Source organism: Somniosus microcephalus, chromosome 17, assembly GCF_052327205.1.
Source record: "Somniosus microcephalus isolate GS21.2 chromosome 17, FLI_Smic_1.0, whole genome shotgun sequence".
Lineage (NCBI taxonomy): Eukaryota > Metazoa > Chordata > Chondrichthyes > Squaliformes > Somniosidae > Somniosus > Somniosus microcephalus.
Genome location: NC_141003.1, coordinates 4203256 through 4223520, shown reverse-complemented (window position 1 = coordinate 4223520; position 20265 = coordinate 4203256). Strand labels below are relative to the sequence as shown.

Genomic DNA, 20265 nt, shown 5'->3' with positions numbered 1-20265 from the left:
CCTCTCCCTAACCTTCAGCAGCATCTCCTAACCCAATGACCCAGGACCCAATCCCTCACCCTCTCCCTAACCTTCAGCAGCATCTCCTAACCCAATGACCCAGGACCCAATCCCTCACCCTCTCCCTAACCTTCAGCAGCATCTCCTAACCCAATGACCCAGGACCCAATCCCTCACCCTCTCCCTAACCTTCAGCAGCATCTCCCAACCCAATGGCCCAGGACCCAATCCCTCACTCTCTCCCTAACCTTCAGCAGCATCTCCCAACCCAATGACCCAGGACCCAATCCCTCACTCTCTCCCTAACCTTCAGCAGCATCTCCTAACCCAATGACCCAGGACCCAATCCCTCCCTCACTCCCTAACCTTCAGCAGCATCTCCCAACCCAATGACCCAGGACCCAATCCCTCCCTCACTCCCTAACCTTCAGCAGCATCTCCCAACCCAATGACCCAGGACCCAATCCCTCCCTCACTCCCTAACCTTCAGCAGCATCTCCCAACCCAATGACCCAGGACCCAATCCCTCCCTCACTCCCTAACCTTCAGCAGCATCTCCTAACCCAATGACCCAGGACCCAATCCCTCCCTCACTCCCTAACCTTCAGCAGCATCTCTCAACCCAATGACCCAGGACCCAATCCCTCCCTCACTCCCTTACCTTCAGCAGCATCTCCCAACCCAATGACCCAGGACCCAATCCCTCCCTCACTCCCTAACCTTCAGCAGCATCTCCCAACCCAATGACCCAGGACCCAATCCCTCCCTCACTCCCTAACCTTCAGCAGCATCTCCCAACCCAATGACCCAGGACCCAATCCCTCCCTCACTCCCTTACCTTCAGCAGCATCTCCCAACCCAATGACCCAGGACCCAATCCCTCCCTCACTCCCTAACCTTCAGCAGCATCTCCCAACCCAATGACCCAGGACCCAATCCCTCCCTCACTCCCTAACCTTCAGCAGCATCTCTCAACCCAATGACCCAGGACCCAATCCCTCCCTCACTCCCTTACCTTCAGCAGCATCTCCCAACCCAATGACCCAGGACCCAATCCCTCCCTCACTCCCTAACCTTCAGCAGCATCTCTCAACCCAATGACCCAGGACCCAATCACTCCCTTACCTTCAGCAGCATCTCCCAACCCAATGACCCAGGACCCAATCCCTCCCTCACTCCCTAACCTTCAGCAGCATCTCCCAACCCAATGACCCAGGACCCAATCCCTCCCTCACTCCCTAACCTTCAGCAGCATCTCCTAACCCAATGACCAAGGACCCAATCCCTCCCTCACTCCCTAACCTTCAGCAGCATCTCCCAACCCAATGACCCAGGACCCAATCCCTCCCTCACTCCCTAACCTTCAGCAGCATCTCCCAACCCAATGACCAAGGACCCAATCCCTCCCTCACTCCCTAACCTTCAGCAGCATCTCCCAACCCAATGACCCAGGACCCAATCCCTCCCTCACTCCCTAACCTTCAGCAGCATCTCCCAACCCAATGACCCAGGACCCAATCCCTCCCTCACTCCCTAACCTTCAGCAGCATCTCCCAACCCAATGACCCAGGACCCAATCCCTCCCTCACTCCCTTACCTTCAGCAGCATCTCCCAACCCAATGACCAAGGACCCAATCCCTCCCTCACTCCCTAACCTTCAGCAGCATCTCCCAACCCAATGACCCAGGACCCAATCCCTCCCTCACTCCCTAACCTTCAGCAGCATCTCCCAACCCAATGACCAAGGACCCAATCCCTCCCTCACTCCCTAACCTTCAGCAGCATCTCCCAACCCAATGACCCAGGACCCAATCCCTCCCTCACTCCCTAACCTTCAGCAGCATCTCCCAACCCAATGACCCAGGACCCAATCCCTCCCTCACTCCCTAACTCCCTAACCTTCAGCAGCATCTCCCAACCCAATGACCCAGGACCCAATCCCTCCCTCACTCCCTAACCTTCAGCAGCATCTCCCAACCCAATGACCAAGGACCCAATCCCTCCCTCACTCCCTAATCTCAACCTCACCATCTTTTCCTGCTTTTTTCAGGGTTTGCTCTCCCTACCTGGCAGTATCCCAAAACACAACTGTGGGGGAGCAACAGGAAGTGGGGGAGGCAGTCTTGTTTTAGATACGAAACAGGAGAGATAAAAGTCAAGAATATAAAAGGAAAAACACAGGGAAATGAAAAAAATGCAAGAAAATTGTTGCGGTCAATTGGAAATTTTTGTTAGGCAAGGGTATTAAAGGTTATTGGAGCAAGGCAGACAGATGGAATTATGATACAGGTCAGCCATGATCTAACTGAATGGCAGAACAAGCTCGAGCAGCTGAATGGCCTCCTCCCATTCCTATGTTAGCCACCTTCATGTCCAAGACATACCAGTTTAATTCTGCGCCATGCGTACTCATCAGCAACTGTTAATTAGGTCCACATACGAAGGGCTCTGGCAGTGACATTCCTGCCCTGAAACCAATCCCCAGCCCAGGATACTCAGCAGCAGGCTGGTGTAGGCTGGAGCCCCCTCCCCCTCCCCCCCTCCTCCTTTGTAACCACTTCCCATTCTTAGCACAAATTCACACTGCACGTTGGTCCTGAATCTCACAAGTGAGCTGGACAAAACCCTTCTATTGCACGCCTCGGACTCCTGAACTACAAAGGAGAACTGATTGGACCCATATCATTAACTCTCTGCCAGTGTTTGTCTCCACTTCCTCTAATCTCCTGCTCCTTCCCCACACCCTTTGATAGCGATCCTTTTCAAGTAACTATCTAATTCCCTTTTACAATAATTGATGGGACTCAGCATCGAGGTATAGAGAATTCCACATTCTAACCACCAGTGCATGAAGACTTTTTCTAACCCCCCCTTTTAATGATCATCTTAAATTTGTGTCCTCTCGTTACCCTCTCACTGACTAGTGACAATCTCTCATTATGTACCTTATGATAAACCTTCGTAATCTTGAACCTCGATCAGCTCACTCCAAAGCTTTCTCATCTCCAGTGAAAAAGGGTTCTCACTCAAGTCTCCCCTCATAACTGTAAGCTGCAACTCCCAAAACTGTTCACAATACTCCAGCTGCAGCCTATGGTCTTGTACAAGCTCAACGCCGTCTGCTTATTTTCATATTCTCTGCCTCTAGATACAAACCAAGGATTGGGTTTGCCTTTTTATTGCTTTATCCACTTGCGCTGCCACCTTTAATGCCGTGTACCTCTGCTTCTCTATCCCACTTACAACTTCAGCATTTGAAGGGCACTTTCTTTCCCAATTCTTATTTCCAAAATATATTACTTTATACATTTCCCTACATTAAACCGGGCTGGGACCAGTGTCCTGGCGAATCAAATATCTAGGGCAGTAGATAGGGCTTTAAACTAAAAAAAAGTGTGGGGGAGGGGTCAGGTAAGGGGAAATGTAATAATCTAAAGAGAAGTGTCAAGGCAATAGAGCAGTGTAGTGAATTGGGTAAAGATAAGCAAAGTGTGACAGGAAGGGGCAGAGACTTTAAAGCTAATAATGCATCAGTGAATAAGGTGAAAGCAGGGAAGTGTGGTAAAAGGTTAAAACTAAAGGCTCCTTTCCTGAATGCATGAAGCATTCATAAGATAGATGAATTAGTGGCACAAATAGAGATAAATGAGTATGATCTAATAGCCATTACAGAGATGTGGTTGCAAGGTGACCAAGGTTGGGAACTAAATAGGTACTTGACATTTCAAAAAGACAGGCAGACTCGAAAAGGGGGGGGGGGGGGGAAAGAGAGGAAGGGTAGCTCTGATAATAAAGGACGGCATAAGAACAATAGTGAGAAAGGATCTTGGCTTGGAAGATCAGGAAGTAGAATCAGTATGGGTAGAGATAAGGAATAACAAGGGGCAGAAAACAGTTTTTGGAAGTAGTTTTATAGGCCCCCTAACAGATGCTATACCATTGGGCAGAGTATTAATCAACAAATAATAGGAGCTTGTAACAAAGGTAATGCACAACGGTAATGCAATAATTATGGGGGACTTTAATTTTCATATAGGCTGGGCAAATCAAATTGGCAATAGTGTGGAGGACGAGTTCATGGAATGTATTTGAGATAGTTTCCCAGAACAATACGCCATGCAACCAACCAGGGAAAAAGCTATTTTAGATCTTGTTTTGTGTAATGAGACAGCGTTAAATTAGTAATCTCATAGTAAAGGATCCTCTAGGGAAGAGTGATCATAATATGATAAGATTGTCACTCTCAAAAGCAACGTAAAATTCTAAGTCCAAAACTAGAGTCTTAAACGTAAATAAAACCAAGTGCATAGGTACGAGGGGCAAGTTGGCTAATGTAGATTGGGAAATTAGATTAAAAGGTATGACGGTAGATAAGTAGTGGCAAATATTTGAAGAAATATTCCAAAATTCTCAATGAGTATGCATTCCATTGAGAACTAAAAAATCCACAGGAAAAGTGATCCATCGGTGGTGAACTAAAGTTAAAGATAGTATTAGACTAAAAGAAGAGGCTTATAATGTTGCGAAGAATAGTAGTAAGCCTGAGGATTGGGAGAGCTTTAGAAACCAGCAAAGGATGACCAAAAATAGAATGCAAGAGTAAATGAGCAAGAAATATAAAAACAGACTGTACGAGCTTCTACATGTATGTAAAAAGGAAGAGAGTAGCAAAAGTAAGCACTGGTCCCTTAGAGGCTGAGACAGGAGAAATTATAATGGGGAACAAGGAAAAGTATTATTACAGGAAACTGTGTGTTATCCGGAAGCTAACTGTCCGGAATGTTCGAGCCACCGGCAAAAATCAGGTGCCGCTTTCGTTAGGTTTTTTTTCTCGTTGCTTTTTTCCTCAACAGTCAAACTCTGCAAGGTCTGCTGAAGCTGTTGCTAAGCTACAGAGACACTTGGACTGTTTAGAAGCTGTTGGGTTTGTTGACAGATACGGAGCTCAGAAGCTTCCGTATCTTTCAACGTTAGCGCTGGAGTGTCCGGCAGTTTTGAGGGAACGGCAACAGCTGGATAGCACAAAGTTTCCTGTATACAGTAATACTTAAACCATCACAGATTAATGTGCACAACGCTTCTGTGCAGCTTCCGGTCGTTGGCAGCAGTCACTGTGGTACAGTAAAGAGAAGCCCCAACACAGGCTGCTGCAGAACACCACACACTGCATTTCTACAGTCTGACAAACTTCCCCTTAGCTCTATTCTGGGCTGCCTGCCTTCACAGCCATATATCCACGTGGCCACATTCCTCTACATTCCATGTGCCATTATCTTTGTTAGAAGTCTCCTATGTGGTACTTTATTAAATGCCTCTTAAAATCCATATAAACCGTAATACTACCTTTATTTATCTTGCATTATTTTTTTCAAGGAATTCAATAAGGTTGGTCAAGCATCTGGTACCTTTTAGAAATTCATTCTGACTGGTCTATTTGATTCTCCAAGTGCTTGCAATTTAGATACAGACTTCAGGAGTTTACCTACAATTGAATTAAGACTAACTGGCCTGCAATTTCCTAGATTGCCCTATGGAGAGAGAATTTCCCAATTCCTATCCCCTGGACCGCTGGTGCAATTTTCCTCTCCACAGAACGTTGGAAAATTATCGTCAGAACTTCGGTTTCTTCCCTCAGGATCCTTGGGTATAAACCATCAAGTCCCAGTGATTTCTTTACCTTCAGCCTGAGCACCGGTTTTAGTTCCAGCTTTTGGAACAATCATTCCCACCATCTCTGGTGCTTCTACAGTCCCAATAACCACCTCTTATGGGAAAATGTGCCAAACTACATATTTGCTATCCCTACCTCACCCTCCACTACAAACTTGCCACCTTCATCCTGTAGTGACCCGAACTCTACCTCTTGTCTATGGAAAGTCGTACTACTTTTTCTTTGCTAATTTTCTCTCTACACCCGCTTAAACTTTCTAAATTCCCTTTTTGTAACTTTTCTATATATTCTTTATTATATTTACCCTGACTTTCACTTTATGTTCCAAAGACAAATCAAGCAACAGCCTGACTCTCTCAATCACATCCATCAACCAACATCCCAGGCGCCTCCATCACCATCCCTGGGTATGCCCCGGTCACATCAGCAGCACAGACCCACTAGAGTTTGGGGTACAGTGGTATACAGTTGGGTGGGGAGTAGCCCTGGGAGTCCTCAACATTTATTCTGTACCTCATGGCTTCAGGTGAAACACGGGCAAGGAAACCTCCTGCTGATTACCACCTTCCGCCCTCCCATAGCTGATGAATCAGTACTCCTCCATGCTGAACACCACTTGGAAGAAGCACTGAGAGTAGCAAGGGCACAGAATGTACTCTGGGTGGGGGACTTCAATGTCCATCACCAAGAGTGGCTCGGTAGTACCACCACTGACCAAGTCCTGAAGGACATAGCTGCCAGTCTGGGCCTGTGGCGGGTGGTGAGACAACCAACACGAGGGGAAAAACCTACTTGACCTCGTCCTCACCAACCTACCTGTCGCAGATGCATCTGTCCATGACAGCATTGGTAGGAGTGACCACCGCACAGTCCACGTGGAGACCAAGTCCCATCTTCACACTGAGGACACCCTCCATCGTGTCATGTGGCACTACCACCGTGCTAAATGGGATAGATTAAGAACAGATCTAACAGCTCAAAACTGGGCATCCATGAGGTGCTGTGGGCCATCAGCAGCAGAATTGTTTCCACCACAATCTGTAACTTCATGGCCCGGTTTAGAATCATAGAATCTTACACCACAGAAGGTGGTCATTCGGCCCACCATGCCTATGCCAGCTTTTTAAACGAGCCGTCCAATTTAGACCCACACCCAGCTTTTTCCCGCATAACCCTGCAAATTAGTCCATGTCCAATTGCCCTTTGAAAGTTCCTTTCAAGTAGTGCGTTCCAGATTTTAACAACTTTGTGTAAAGAAATTTCTCCTCATTTCCCCTCTAGTCCTTTTGCCAATTATATCAATGCCCTCTGGTTACCGACCCACTTGCCAGAGGAAAGTTTCTCTCTACCTGCTCTATTAAAACCCCTCACAATTTTGAACACCATGGCTATGTCTCCTCTTAACCTTCTCTGCTCGAAGGAGAAGAGTCCCAGCTTCTCCAATCTCTCCACATAACTGAAGTTCTTCATCCCTGCCAACATCCTAGTAAACCTCCTCTGTACCCTCGCCAGGGCCTTGTCGTCCTTCCTAAAGTGTGGTGCCCAGAATTGGACACAATACTCCAGCTGAAGTATCCCAGACGCTTTCTTAACTGCCTTATCAACTCGGCCTACCAAAAAGATGTGAATATTCACCCCCGGGTCCCTCTGTTCTTGCACCCCCCTCAAAATAGTACCATTTAGATTACTTCACACTTCTCCGCATTGAATTGCATCTGCCTTGTGTCTGCCCATTTCACCAGCCTGTCTCTGTCCTCCTGCTACTATCCTGCTCACTATTTACTACATTGCCAAGTTTTCTATCATCTGCAAACTTTGAAATTATACTCCCTACACTCAAGTCCAGGTCATTTATCTATAGGAAAAGCAATGGTCCCAATACCAACTCCTGGGGGACCCCACTGCATACTTCTCTCCAGTCAGAAAAACATCTGTTCACCGCGGGTCCCTATCTTCTATCCATTAGCCAATTACATATCCAAGTTACCACCGTCCCTTTAATACCGTGTACTTCTATTTTCCGAACAAGTCTATTAAGTGGTACATTATCAAATCCCTTTTGAAAGTCCATATATTCAGTACACAACATCTATTGCACAACCCTCATCAACCCTCTCTGTTACTTTGTCAAAGAATTCAAGTCAGGCTAGTCAGACATGATTTGCCTTTAACAAATCCGTGCCGGCTGTCCCTCATTAACCCATGCTCTCCAAGTGAGAACTAATTTTCTCCTCGACAATGGTCTCTAGTAGTTTTCCCATCACTGATATTAGACTGACTGGCCTGCAGTTACCAGGTTTATCGCTCCCCTTTTTGAACAGGGGTGTAACATGCAGTCCTCTGGCACCACTCCCATATCCAAGGAGGATTGAAAGTATCTGGTCAGAGCTTCTGCTTCCCTCAGAACCTAGCATCCATCCCATCTGGGCCAGGTGATTTAGAATCATAGAATGATACAGCACAGGCCGCCATTCGGCCCATCGTGCCTGTGCCGGCTCTTTGGTAGAGCTTTTTAACTAGTCCCACTCCCCCGCTCTTTCCCAATAGCCAAGACGTTATTACACAAAATTAGGACTCATGGGATTGGGGGTAATATACTAGCATGGCTTGAGGATTGGTTAACGGACAGAAAACAGAGAGTAGGAATAAACGGGTCATTTTCGGATTGGCAGGCTGTAACTAGCGGGGTACCGCAAGTATCAGTGCTTGGGCCTCAGCTATTCACAATTTACATCAATAAATGTTGGCCTTGCCAGCGATGCCTACATCCCAAGAATGAATTTTTAAAAATGACCTCACTCTAATTTGCCTTTTTCCAGTCAAGTACTGTTGCCCATAACTTTTCTTTTTCTATTCTTACACTGACCCTAATTATATTGCGGTCACTGCTTTTCAAATGTCCCACTATTTTTAGGTTGATTACTTGCTCTACTTCATTACCAGGTCACCCTTCCTTGTTGAAGCCACGACGAGAGAAAAAGTACTGAACGCACTGTAACACTTTCTCACTACAAACATTGACCTTATTTATACCAGTATATCCTTGTAAAATCTACAAATTCCAATTTTCCTTCCACTGACCAGCGGTCTATAACATGCACCCAAGAATGTGACTAATCCCTAGCTCTTTCTCAGCTCAATCCAAAGGTTGTGTTCATTACAGAAGACAATGCCAAGTTACCAATAATACATTGTAGGGTTGATGCTCAAGTTGGAAGTGTCCAATTGGTGCGGATAGTCCTGGCTAGAATAAGGGGTCTCGAAACAGCAGGCCCTGACTGCATTCGACCAAGGGAATGCAAAGAAATGGGGGCTGTGCTCTGCATGTCCTTTTGCTCATATCTCTCAGCTCGCTGGGATTGTTCCCATGGAATGGAGAGAGACGTGGTGCCAATATTACAAAGACCCGGGAAATGACAGGCCCATTAGCTTGACTTTGGCAAATTGCTGGGGTTGTAGGAGACTCTCAACATAGCTTCTGGAAAGAAGGGTTAGCTCATCACCCTGGTTGAATTTTGATGAGCAGGTTCCTAGGTTGGTGGATGTTCCTGGCCCAGTCGACATTATAGAACGCAACTTTCTCTAAAAAGTCTTTGAAAAGTGCCAAACAATTTGAAAAGTGCCAAACAATGGGCTAATTAATAAAGTTGCATCCTGTGAGGTTCGCAAGCAGACTTTGGGTTGGATAAAGAGTTGTATTCTGGTAGATTCATCATTTATAGCTGGGGTTCTGCACAGGCACCGGTTACGAGTCAGGTTCTGCAGGGAATCAGCGGTAAGACCTTTTCCCTTCAAAGCCGTTATCAATGATCTGGATGAAAGCACAAGGGGAACAGTCTGCAAGTTCACGGATGATACAAAGATTTTGCAGGTGATAGGACCTTAGACGAGAAAATAGATTACGGGCAGATTTCGATGCAATGTGGGGGCGAGCCTGCATCTGGTGGATGCTGTTCAATACAGGGAAGTCGAGCATTATGCACCATGGAGGTGCGTGTGCTCAAGGCTGTTGAGTGGTAGAAAGACCTAGGTGTTACAGTACGTTCATCTCTGAAGACCCATGGCCAGTGCTGCAGGACTACTGCAAAAGCAAAGAGTTAGGTTGCATTGCCAGGACAATGAAATACACAAACGATACTACACTATGTTTGGGTAACACCTTGGTTAGGGCTTCATTTAGAATACGGTGCCCAGTTTTGGTCCCCTCACTTGGTGGGTGATATAATAGAAAAGGGTCAGAGGAGAGTCACTGAATTGATACCTAGTTTAAAGGCCCTTAGTTACCATGAGAAGCTTACAAGAGCGGAGGTTTTCACTCTTGAAAAGCATAAACTTTGAAGGATTTGATTGACGTCTTTAAAATAATGAAAAGCTTGATTTGTTGATAGGCTAGGGAGGACCAGGGGACATTATAACTTACGCAAGCACAGATCTAAGTTAGGTGCTATGAGGTACTTCTTTTCAGAGTCATCGACCTAAGGAACAAGCTGCCAGCTCGGTTAACGAGTGTGGATTTGCGGCATATAGTGAAGGGACGAGTTCCCGTGTGACCAACATAATGACACTGAAGGTGGGGGGGTGTGGGGCGGTGTAAACCCAGTCACCATGGTCTCCTGCAACTTGCTTGATTGCATGTGGGGGTTGGAGAGGAATTTCCCAGAGCTCTCTATCCTACATTGGCCTACAGTTTTCCCCCTCTTCCTGCGTGGCTGGGATCATGGATGGGGGTCATTTGCATAAGTTGCACCGTGACAGTATGGGACAGACTCAAAGGACCAGTTGTCTTTTCGTGCCCTTTATTTTCATATGAATTACACATCTTAAGCATCATGTCACAAACATCGAGACCTTACTGCCAGGGAAGGAGGACCAAACTACAGGAAAGGCCAAGAGGAGATTTTTTTAAATTACGAAGGGCTTTGATAGGGTGAAGAAGCATAGATTATTTTCTCTGGTTGGGTATTCATTGACGAAAGGTCACTAATATAAAACAGTCACCAAGAAAATATGAAGAGGGGGTAGGAAAATGTTATTTACACGGCAGGTTGTTGGAGTATGAAATGCTTTGCCACAGAGAGTGGTTGAGGCAAAGACCACTGCACTTTAAGGTAAAAATTGGATAAATACTTGAAGCAGAGGAGGATACAGGGATATGGGGAGAGAGCGGGGCAGTGGGATTAGTTTGGGATTGATACAGGGCTATGGGGACAGAGCGGGGCAGTGGGATTAGTTTGGGATTGATACAGGGCTATGGGGAGAGTGTGGGGCAGTGGGATTAGTTTGTGATTGATACAGGGCTATGGGGAGAGAGTGGGGCAGTGGGATTAGTTTGGGATTGATACAGGGCTATGGGGAGAGAGCGGGGCAGTGGGATTAGTTTGGGATTGATACAGGGCTATGGGGAGAGAGTGGGGCAGTGGGATTAGTTTGTGATTGATACAGGGCTATGGGGAGAGAGCGGGGCAGTGGGATTAGTTTGGGATTGATACAGGGCTATGGGGAGAGAGCGGGGCAGTGGGATAGTTTGGGATTGATACAGGGCTATGGGGAGAGAGTGGGGCAGTGGGATTAGTTTGGGATTGATACAGGGCTATGGGGAGAGAGCGGGGCAGTGGGATTAGTTTGGGATTGATACAGGGCTATGGGGAGAGAGTGGGGCAGTGGGATTAGTTTGGGATTGATACAGGGCTATGGGGAGAGAGCGGGGCAGTGGGATTAGTTTGGGATTGATACAGGGCTATGGGGAGAGAGTGGGGCAGTGGGATTAGTTTGTGATTGATACAGGGCTATGGGGAGAGAGTGGGGCAGTGGGATTAGTTTGTGATTGATACAGGGCTATGGGGAGAGAGCGGGGCAGTGGGATTAGTTTGGGATTGATACAGGGCTATGGGGAGAGAGTGGGGCAGTGGGATTAGTTTGTGATTGATACAGGGCTATGGGGAGAGAGTGGGGCAGTGGGATTAGTTTGGGATTGATACAGGGCTATGGGGAGAGAGTGGGGCAGTGGGATTAGTTTGGGATTGATACAGGGCTATGGGGAGAGAGCGGGGCAGTGGGATTAGTTTGGGATTGATACAGGGCTATGGGGAGAGAGTGGGGCAGTGGGATTAGTTTGGGATTGATACAGGGCTATGGGGAGAGAGCGGGGCAGTGGGATTAGTTTGGGATTGATACAGGGATATGGGGAGAGAGTGGGTCAGTGCCCAAAGGAGCACTCAAAGACCCCGCTAAGAAAGCCCGATTCAGCCTGCGCCTCACAAACAACCCGACGACTCCCAGTGATGCAGAGTCAGAGTGCCCACAGCGTCTGGTCTGCACGCAAGGCCTCCATAATCAGCACCTGTGAAGAGACGCTCAGTCACTCGACCAGGAAACACCAAGACTGGCTCGACGAGAACGACCAGGAGATCCAGGAGCTAATAAGCCCCAAGCGCAAGGCATTCCTGATCTGGAAACAGCAACACAACTCGAGAGCAAGAAAGCAGCTCTACAGAAGCCTGAAGGCCGAGGTCCAACAAAAAACTCGTGACCTAAAGAACAGATGGTGGGTGGAGAAAGTGCAGGAGATCCAGCAGCTAGCCGACAACCACGACGTGCGTGGATTCTTTAGCATAGTCAAGACCATCTACGGCCCAAGCACCCAAGGCCCTACCCCACTGCAAGCCAAGAATTCTAACAGGACTGGACAGACTGGATGCAGGAAGGATGTTCCTGATGGCCGGGGAGTCCAGAACCAGAGGTCACAGTCTAAGGATAAGGGGTAAGTCATTTAGGACAGAGATGAGGAGGAATTTCTTCACCCAGAGAGTGGTGAACCTGTAGAATTCTCTACCACAGAAGGCAGTGGAGGCCAATTCGTTAAGAAATATATCCAACTCCTTGAATATATTTAAGGCTAATGGGATCTGGGGAGAAGGCAGGGACAGGGTACCGAATTTGGATGATCAGCCATGATCTCATTGAATGGCGGAGCAGGCTCGAGGGGCCGAATGGCCTACTCCTGCTCCTATCTTCTTTGTTTCTATGAATGGAGAGGTACTCATCAAGGACAGAGAGGCAGTCAGTGCCCGCTGGAAGGAGCACTTCGAAGATCTCAACCACGACTCTGTCTTCGACACGAGCGTCCAACTCCATCCCGCAGCATGCTACCCGCCACCATCTCAGCACAACCCCAGCCCAGCATGAGGTTGAAAAGGCCATCAGACAACTGAAGAACAACAAGGCCTCAGGAGCAGATGGAATCCCTGCCGAGGCACTAAAGCATGGCGGAGAAGCATTACTGGCGCGAATTCATGAACTCATTTCTCTTATCTGGAAGGAGGAGAGCATGCCAGGGGATCTCAGAGACGCCGTAATTGTGACCATCTTCAAGAAAGGCGACAAGTCCGATTGCGGTAATTACAGAGGAGTTTCCCTGCTGTCTGCCACAGGGAAAGTCATCGCGAGAATCCTCCTCAATTGCCTTCTCCCAGTGGCCGAAGAGCTCCTCCCAGAGTCGCAATGCGGATTTCGCTCACTAAGGGGCACAATGGACATGATCTTCACCGCACATCAATTACAAGAGAAATGCAGGGAACAGCACCAACCGCTGTACATGGCCTTCTTTGACCTCACAAAGGCCTTCGACACTGTCAACCATGAAGGATTATGGAGTGTCCTCCTCAAATTCGGCTGCCCTCAAAAGTTTGTCACCATCCTCCGCCTGCTTCACGACGACATGCAAGCCGTGATCCTGACCAACGGTTCCACCACAGACCCAATTCACGTACGAACCGGGGTCAAGCAAGGCTGTGTCATCGCACCAACGCTCTTCTCGATCTTCCTTGCTGCAATGCTCCATCTTACCCTCAGTAAGCTCCCCACTGGAATGGAGATAATTTACAGAACAAACGGGAAACTGTTCAACCTCCGTCGCCTCCAGTCCAGATCCAAGGTCGTCCCATCCTCTGTCGTCGAATTACAGTATGCAGACGATGCTTGCGTCTGCGCTCACTCGGAGGCTGAACTCCAAACCATCATCAACACCTTCACCGAAGCGTACAAGAGCATGGGCCTTGCACTAAACATCCATAAGACAAAGGTCCTCTACCAACCTGCACCCGCCACACAGTACTGCCCCCCCCCCCCCCCCCGATTATCAAAATCCACGACAAGGCCTTGGACAACGTGGACCACTTTCCATACCTCAGGAGCCTGCTGTCAACAAGGGCAGACGTCGATGATTAAGTCCAACACTGCCTTCAGTGTGCCAGTGTAGCCTTCGGTCGCCTGAGGAAGAGAGTGTTTGAAGGCCAGGACCTCAAACCCAGCACTAAGCTCATGGTCTACAGGGCAGCAGTGATACCCGCCCTGCTGTATGCCTCAGAGACATGGACCATGTACAGCAGGCAAAGCACTGGAGGTACCACCAATGCTGCCTCCGCAAAATCCTGCAAATCCATTGGCAGGATAGGCGCATCAACGTCAGTGTTCTGACTCAGGCCAACATCCCCAGCATCAAAGCTTTGACCACGCTCGATCAGCTCCGATGGACAGGTCACATTGTCCGCATGCCCGATATGAGACTCCCAAAACAAGTGCTCTACCTGGAGCTCCGGCACGGCAAGAGAGCCCCAGGTGGGCAGAGGAAACACTTCAAGGACACCCTCAAAGCCTCCTTGAAAAAGTGTAACATCCCCACCGACACCTGGGAATCCCTGGCCCAAGACCGCACAAAGTGGAGGAGAAGCATCCGGGAAGGCGCCGAACACTTTGAGTCTCTTCGCCGGGAGCAAGTGGATCCAAGCGCAGGCAGCGCAAGGAGCGCACGTCAACCCAAGCACCCCACCCACCCGCCCCTTCAACCACCGTCTGCCCCACCTGTGACAGAGACTGTAGGTCCCGCATTGGACTCATCAGTCACCTGAGAACTCATTTTTAGTGTGGAAGCAAGTCATCCTCAGTTCCGAGGGACTGCTTATGATGATGATACAGGGCTATGGGGAGAGAGCAGGGCAGTGGGATTAGTTTGGGGATTGATACAGGGTTATGGGGAGGGAGTGAGGCAGTGGGATTAGTTTGGGATCGATACAGGACTCTGGGAAGAGAGCAGGGCAGTGGGATTAGTTTGGGATTGATACAGGGCTATGGGGAGAGAGTGGGACAGTGGACTAGTTTTGGATTGCTCTAGTCTAGACATGGCACAGACATAAAAGACCAAACGGATGACTTCTGTACTATAAAATCAAAAATGCCCCAGCTTTAATGCAATGAATGAAAAATAGCACAATCAGCTTAGGTGCTCTCTTGCACAAACTCAACAACTGGAAATAAAAGCCATAGAATATACAAACAAATTAAGCAAGTCTGTGGCGCCTCACTAGATGGGAGCACGAATCAGGGGTTTGGGGTATAACACTACTACTCCCAGCCTTAGACTGACCGTGCTTCAGGACAGCTGTTGATTGCACTGTGGCACTTTGGCTATACTCGGCACCGTGGCACTTTGGCTATACTCGGCACCGTGGCACTTTGGCTATACTCGGCACCGTGGCACTTTGGCTATACTCGGCACCGTGGCACTTTGGCTATACTCGGCACCGTGGCACTTTGGCTATACTCGGCACCGTGGCACTTTGGCTATACTCGGCACCGTGGCACTTTGGCTATACTCGGCACCGTGGCACTTTGGCTATACTCGGCACCGTGGCACTTTGGCTATACTCGGCACGGCTTTCTTTCTGCATGCTGCTGCACCAGGTTTCTTGTTAGCATCATGATTAACAGTCAACAATGTACACGCTTGTGCCAAATTCTGGGTTTGGAGTAGCACACAATACTATTTGTTGTGCTGTAGACAGGTGTACAGTGCTCAGGTAGTCTAAGGATCCAGTATAAATTGGACAGGGAAACATTCGTGAAATAACTGGCAATATTCCGGAGCTGTGATTTGTGTTACACGGGGAAAAAAAGTTTAAAATATTTTTGATATTAAGAAATATTTTTGATATTAAGAAATGCAGACAGTGTAAATTCTAGTTACTAGTTAAAGAATAGACCACATCTTACCCAGGACACATCTTGTCACCCTTTTTCTCTTGCAAACTTGCACAGTTGAAACAGAACACATGTTTACACGGAATCTGTGAAGAAATGCACAATTGTGAGATAACAGAAAATTAAACTCCCATTTCCTGTGTACATCACAAAAATGCTAAATTTATAGCAAAGACACTCTCAGCCAGAGTGTTTCACCCCAGGATGTGAAATGGTTTGGAAGGAAGAAATCAGGTTGTGAGCCAATTACCTTTAGTTTTTTGTAAGATTTTTAAACACACAATTATAATGTCCAACATTGAATTTTAAAACAGGGACTATGTCAGGTGATCCGCTAAAAGAACTGGAAATGTGAGCGTAACCCGTCGCTGGGGTGGATGCACGCTGATAAACGCAGGTCACGTTTGCAGAGGTCGGCATACTTGGTATTCAGACAAGTTCACTTTTCCATGCCTTTAAAATACCTGGAATCCATTTCAGAGGAGCAGACACAAATGTGGTTTTTTAAACTATAAAAAGGTCCTGTTACCGTTAATAAACTCAATCTTTGTAAGTGTATGCTTAAAACTGTAGTCGCCTGCAGGTGGCTGAGTAAGTTTGTCAGAGGAAAACTAAAACAATCAGAGTTCACACTTCTCAACAAAATTACAATTTTTGTTAATAGTTTCCATGTAACTCTTTAAATGCCAAATTGGGAGAAAGCAGGAAACATTATACTCATGAGGAAAATCTACCAAAATGCTAGCGGAGAACATTGTGATGACATCACTCACCATGCGTCCATATATCTTGATCGGCAATCCACATTTATCACAGAAATGAATGGGAGTGTCATCTTTCTCACCCAACAAATTTATCTGTAAAACATGTTCAAACACCATGACTTATGGTATTATTCCAATATCCAAGTGTTTATGTTCAGTTATATCAATATTCAAATAGTCTTACCTTAAAATCCCAGAAAAACTGCAGAGGAAATCGGCGCTGGCTCCCAAACACCTCTCCACCTTTGCATTCATAGCTCTCATCTTCATTATAGTCAAATCCTTCTGCAAGATATCAGAAGCAATGAAAAGCTTTACAACTGAGCCCGTTTTCAATTTATAAAAATTAGCGCAATCTGGAATAGCACAAATGAAAGGAAAACAAGCCAGTTCGCCCACTCCAGCTGATCTCCAACCTCAGTCTCACAGCTGTGGGGAGGTGCTGGACACAGGCCAGGAACAATCCACAGGTGGGAGGGGGAGACGGCCCACCAGCTCGGTGTCAAACAGCCACTCATCAGCTGGACAGTGCCACTGGCAAGACCTGGGCACAGGTGACCATCTCAGGTGCTGGTGGTACATGGCCCACCGAGACCTGAACAGGGGGAAAAGAGGAATTACATTTAAAGGGACACGTCATCAAATCTATATAGTTGTGCATCTGATGTTAGCATCCTTTACCAATTCCCAATGTGTTCTTAAGGGGAAGCTGGATAAACACAGGAGGGAGAAAGGAATAGAGGGTTAAGCTGTTAGGGTGAGATAAGTAAGGTGGGAGGAGGCTAGTATGGAGCATAAACACCGGCACAGACCAGCTGAGCCGAATGGTCTGTTTCCACGCTGTGCATTCTGGGGGAGGTTGCGCTGGTTTTTTCAGCGCAATTCGCCTGAAATCGGCCAAACCAGCGTAAGAGAGAGAAATTTCAAGCACAAGTTACGTCCAGTGCAAACCGAGTTTCCGCGAGTTTTAGCACCGGTTTAAAAAGCATCACGCTGGAAGTCGGCCCCGCCCACGCCCCCAGATCGAATTAAGCACCATGGCGCATTTACGCTAACTGCGGACCTTCGAGGAGGCTCTTAAAATTAAGACTGTTTTTAAGGCGCAAGGGCACCAGTAGGCACCTATTAAAAGTTTTTAAATATTAAAAAATATTGAATTTACTAAAAAACTGACAAGCATACACCAATGGAACTAGTAAATAGTTCAATATAGTTTTTAAAGTCATTTTCAGTGATTTAAAATCAGGTTACTCACAGGTGGTGGACTAGACACACTGAATAAAAATGCTTATTTGTGATAAACCCATTTTCAACTGTGTACTCTTAAATATATGAAGGAATATTTTTCAATGCGAGGAAAAGAAACAAAAATGTACAATGGCCCGTATTTTCCGATGCCTACGGATGTGTACAAGCTGTGTACACACCTGGAGGGACATTGGAAATGCCGGTTTCAGGCATGCCAAGCGCATGTGCTGAAAACCGGCATTTCCGAACTGTCAAGAATGCACGACAGATCCTCCGCCTGTCCTGGAGAAGGGCCTCTGCGGGGGGGGGGGGGGGGGGGGGAAAAAAGAGTTCCGCTTTCTGGAGACCCTCCGCCCGCAGAAAACCCTTAGAAATCTTACGCCTGGTAAAAGCATAAGGCTCGCTTTTACCAGCATAAGAGTTGAAAAAAGTTTTTAAAAATTTCACCCATTTATAATTTTTAAATACTTTATTTTTAGCCCTGTAAAAAAAACTTTAATTATTTTTTCAAAAAAATTTAATTGTTTAAAATATTTAATTTATTGTAATTTTAACTCATTTTAAAAATGTGATTTAAAAATTTTTTATTTAATGTTTTACTGTGTTTTTGGGGCGATCTCCATTCATATATTTGATGGGTCTATCTGTCAAAAGTATGAAGGGGATTCCCTTCTCCTATTGGCTCCCCATGGCCCACGTGATCCCAGGGAGGCTGCGAAACGATTGCGCTTCTGGGATACGTGGGCCCTACGCATTACAACTGTGGAGAGGCCCAGGAGCGGAAGTGTCCGGACCTCGGGAGCCCTCAGGTAAGGGCATAGATTTCTTTCCGATCGGAGGCCTCTGCACGCAGGAAGCCTCCGATCGGAAATTATGGGCCATTCTAAGACACTGCCCGCTTGTGCTCATTCATGGAAGAATTTAAGTTTGTGATTATACAGATATGAGTTTGGATGGAAACGTAAACTATAACTTCACTACAGAAAACCAGCGCAATTTGCACCCGGATTGCCCCCAAAGCGGAAACTCTACTCCATTATGTAATTCTTGCCTTGATCAATACCAGCCTAGTCAGTCTTGTGAAATGCCATTCAACTGCACCAACACTGTATTTTATCATCAATTCTATGCAATGCATCTATGATTCCGTCACCTTCATCTGTGGGTAGTGACTTTGAAGAATTTCTGCTCATATTTCTTTGACTTCGAGATGAGACTCGACTTCGGTTAGGCTGTTTGGAGATTAATTTGATGGGGATTCGCCTTCGAACATCAACTCCACCCAGAGCTCCAGGACCATCGGTGCCTTGTAGATCTTTATCTTTTGAAATAGAAAAACAGATGTTTAAAATGAATGGATTCTTGCTTATGCTCAATATTGCAAGGTCGTAGTATAAACGGGAAACAAAAACAGCTCACAACCAAGCTGATTCCAGTATCATTCCCGAGTAGAAAACCTGTCGTCAGTCAGGCAGGTCTGCACAAGACATCAGAGAACTGAGCATCCATATTCTTTCTGTACACACTGGCCAACATCCCTCGAGTTTACAGGGGCTTGTTGGTTGTGACCAGGGAGGGCAAACAAGTGACGACACACCACGTTGTGAATAGCTCCCGTTCTGCTCAAGTTATTTATATCAAATTTAACAATTCTAATTACTTGTTAAAATATATTTTTACACTGGTAGAACTATTTTTTGGTTGAGTGTCAATGCTAGAACTGTAGGTTGTGCTCTCTCTAAACCGTGCTCCAGGAGTTGGGTCGGTGACGGAGCTCCGGGCGCTGGGTCGGTGACGGAGCTCCGGGCGCTGGGTCGGTGACGGAGCTTCGGGCGTTGGGTCGGTGACGGAGCTCCGGGCGCTGGGTCGGTGACGGAGCTCCGGGCGCTGGGTCGGTGACGGAGCTCCGGGCCGGTGACGGAGCTCCGGGCGCTGGGTCGGTGACGGAGCTCCGGGCGCTGGGTCGGTGACGGAGCTCCGGGCGCTGGGTCGGTGACGGAGCTCCGGGCGCTGGGTCGGTGACGGAGCTCCGGGCGCTGGGTCGGTGACGGAGCTCCGGGCGCTGGGTGCCCGAGTGTCTCCAGTTCTAGGACTGATCCTCCCCGCGGGAAACAGGTTGTTACACTGATTGTGGGCAATGTTCAGCCCACCCACTGGACCAAAGGCAACCGCACAGCCCGGGGAGAGGCACTGGGCCCGGGGAGAGGGGGGGGGCACTGGGCCCGGGGAGAGGGGGGGGGGCACTGGGCCCGGGGAGAGGGGGGGGGGGCACTGGGCCCGGGGAGAGGGGGGGGGCACTGGGCCCGGGGAGAGGGGGGGGGTGGGGGCACTGGGCCCGGGGAGAGGGGGGGGGGGCACTGGGCCCGGGGAGAGGGGGGGGGGCACTGGGCCCGGGGAGAGGGGGGGGGGCACTGGGCCCGGGGAGAGGGGGGGGGGCGCACTGGGCCCGGGGAGAGGGGGGGGGGGGGGGCACTGAGCCCGGGGAGAGGGGGGGGGGCACTGGGCCCGGGGAGAGGGGGGGGGGGCACTGGGCCCGGGGAGAGGGG

General features: G+C 48.1%; 1 protein-coding gene across 2 annotated transcripts in view; it reads right to left on the bottom strand.

The window, feature by feature from the left end:
* Positions 1-19961, bottom strand: part of LOC147105456 (E3 ubiquitin-protein ligase Hakai-like) — a 33770-nt gene extending 13809 nt beyond the window's left edge. Inside the window, exons 1-6 of one of the 2 annotated variants that reach the window (XM_086009821.1) lie at positions 19139-19961; positions 18873-19040; positions 16656-16756; positions 16481-16564; positions 15720-15793; positions 6489-6614 (exon numbers count right to left, since the gene is read on the bottom strand). In XM_086009821.1, the coding sequence (XP_085865947.1) occupies positions 6489-6614; positions 15720-15793; positions 16481-16564; positions 16656-16756; positions 18873-18912 (425 nt within the window). In that variant the 5' untranslated portion in view covers positions 18913-19040; positions 19139-19961. The remainder of the gene's footprint in view (positions 1-6488; positions 6615-15719; positions 15794-16480; positions 16565-16655; positions 16757-18872; positions 19041-19138) is intronic. The other variant, XM_086009822.1, reaches the window with a different exon arrangement.
* Positions 19962-20265: the final 304 nt, after the last annotated feature.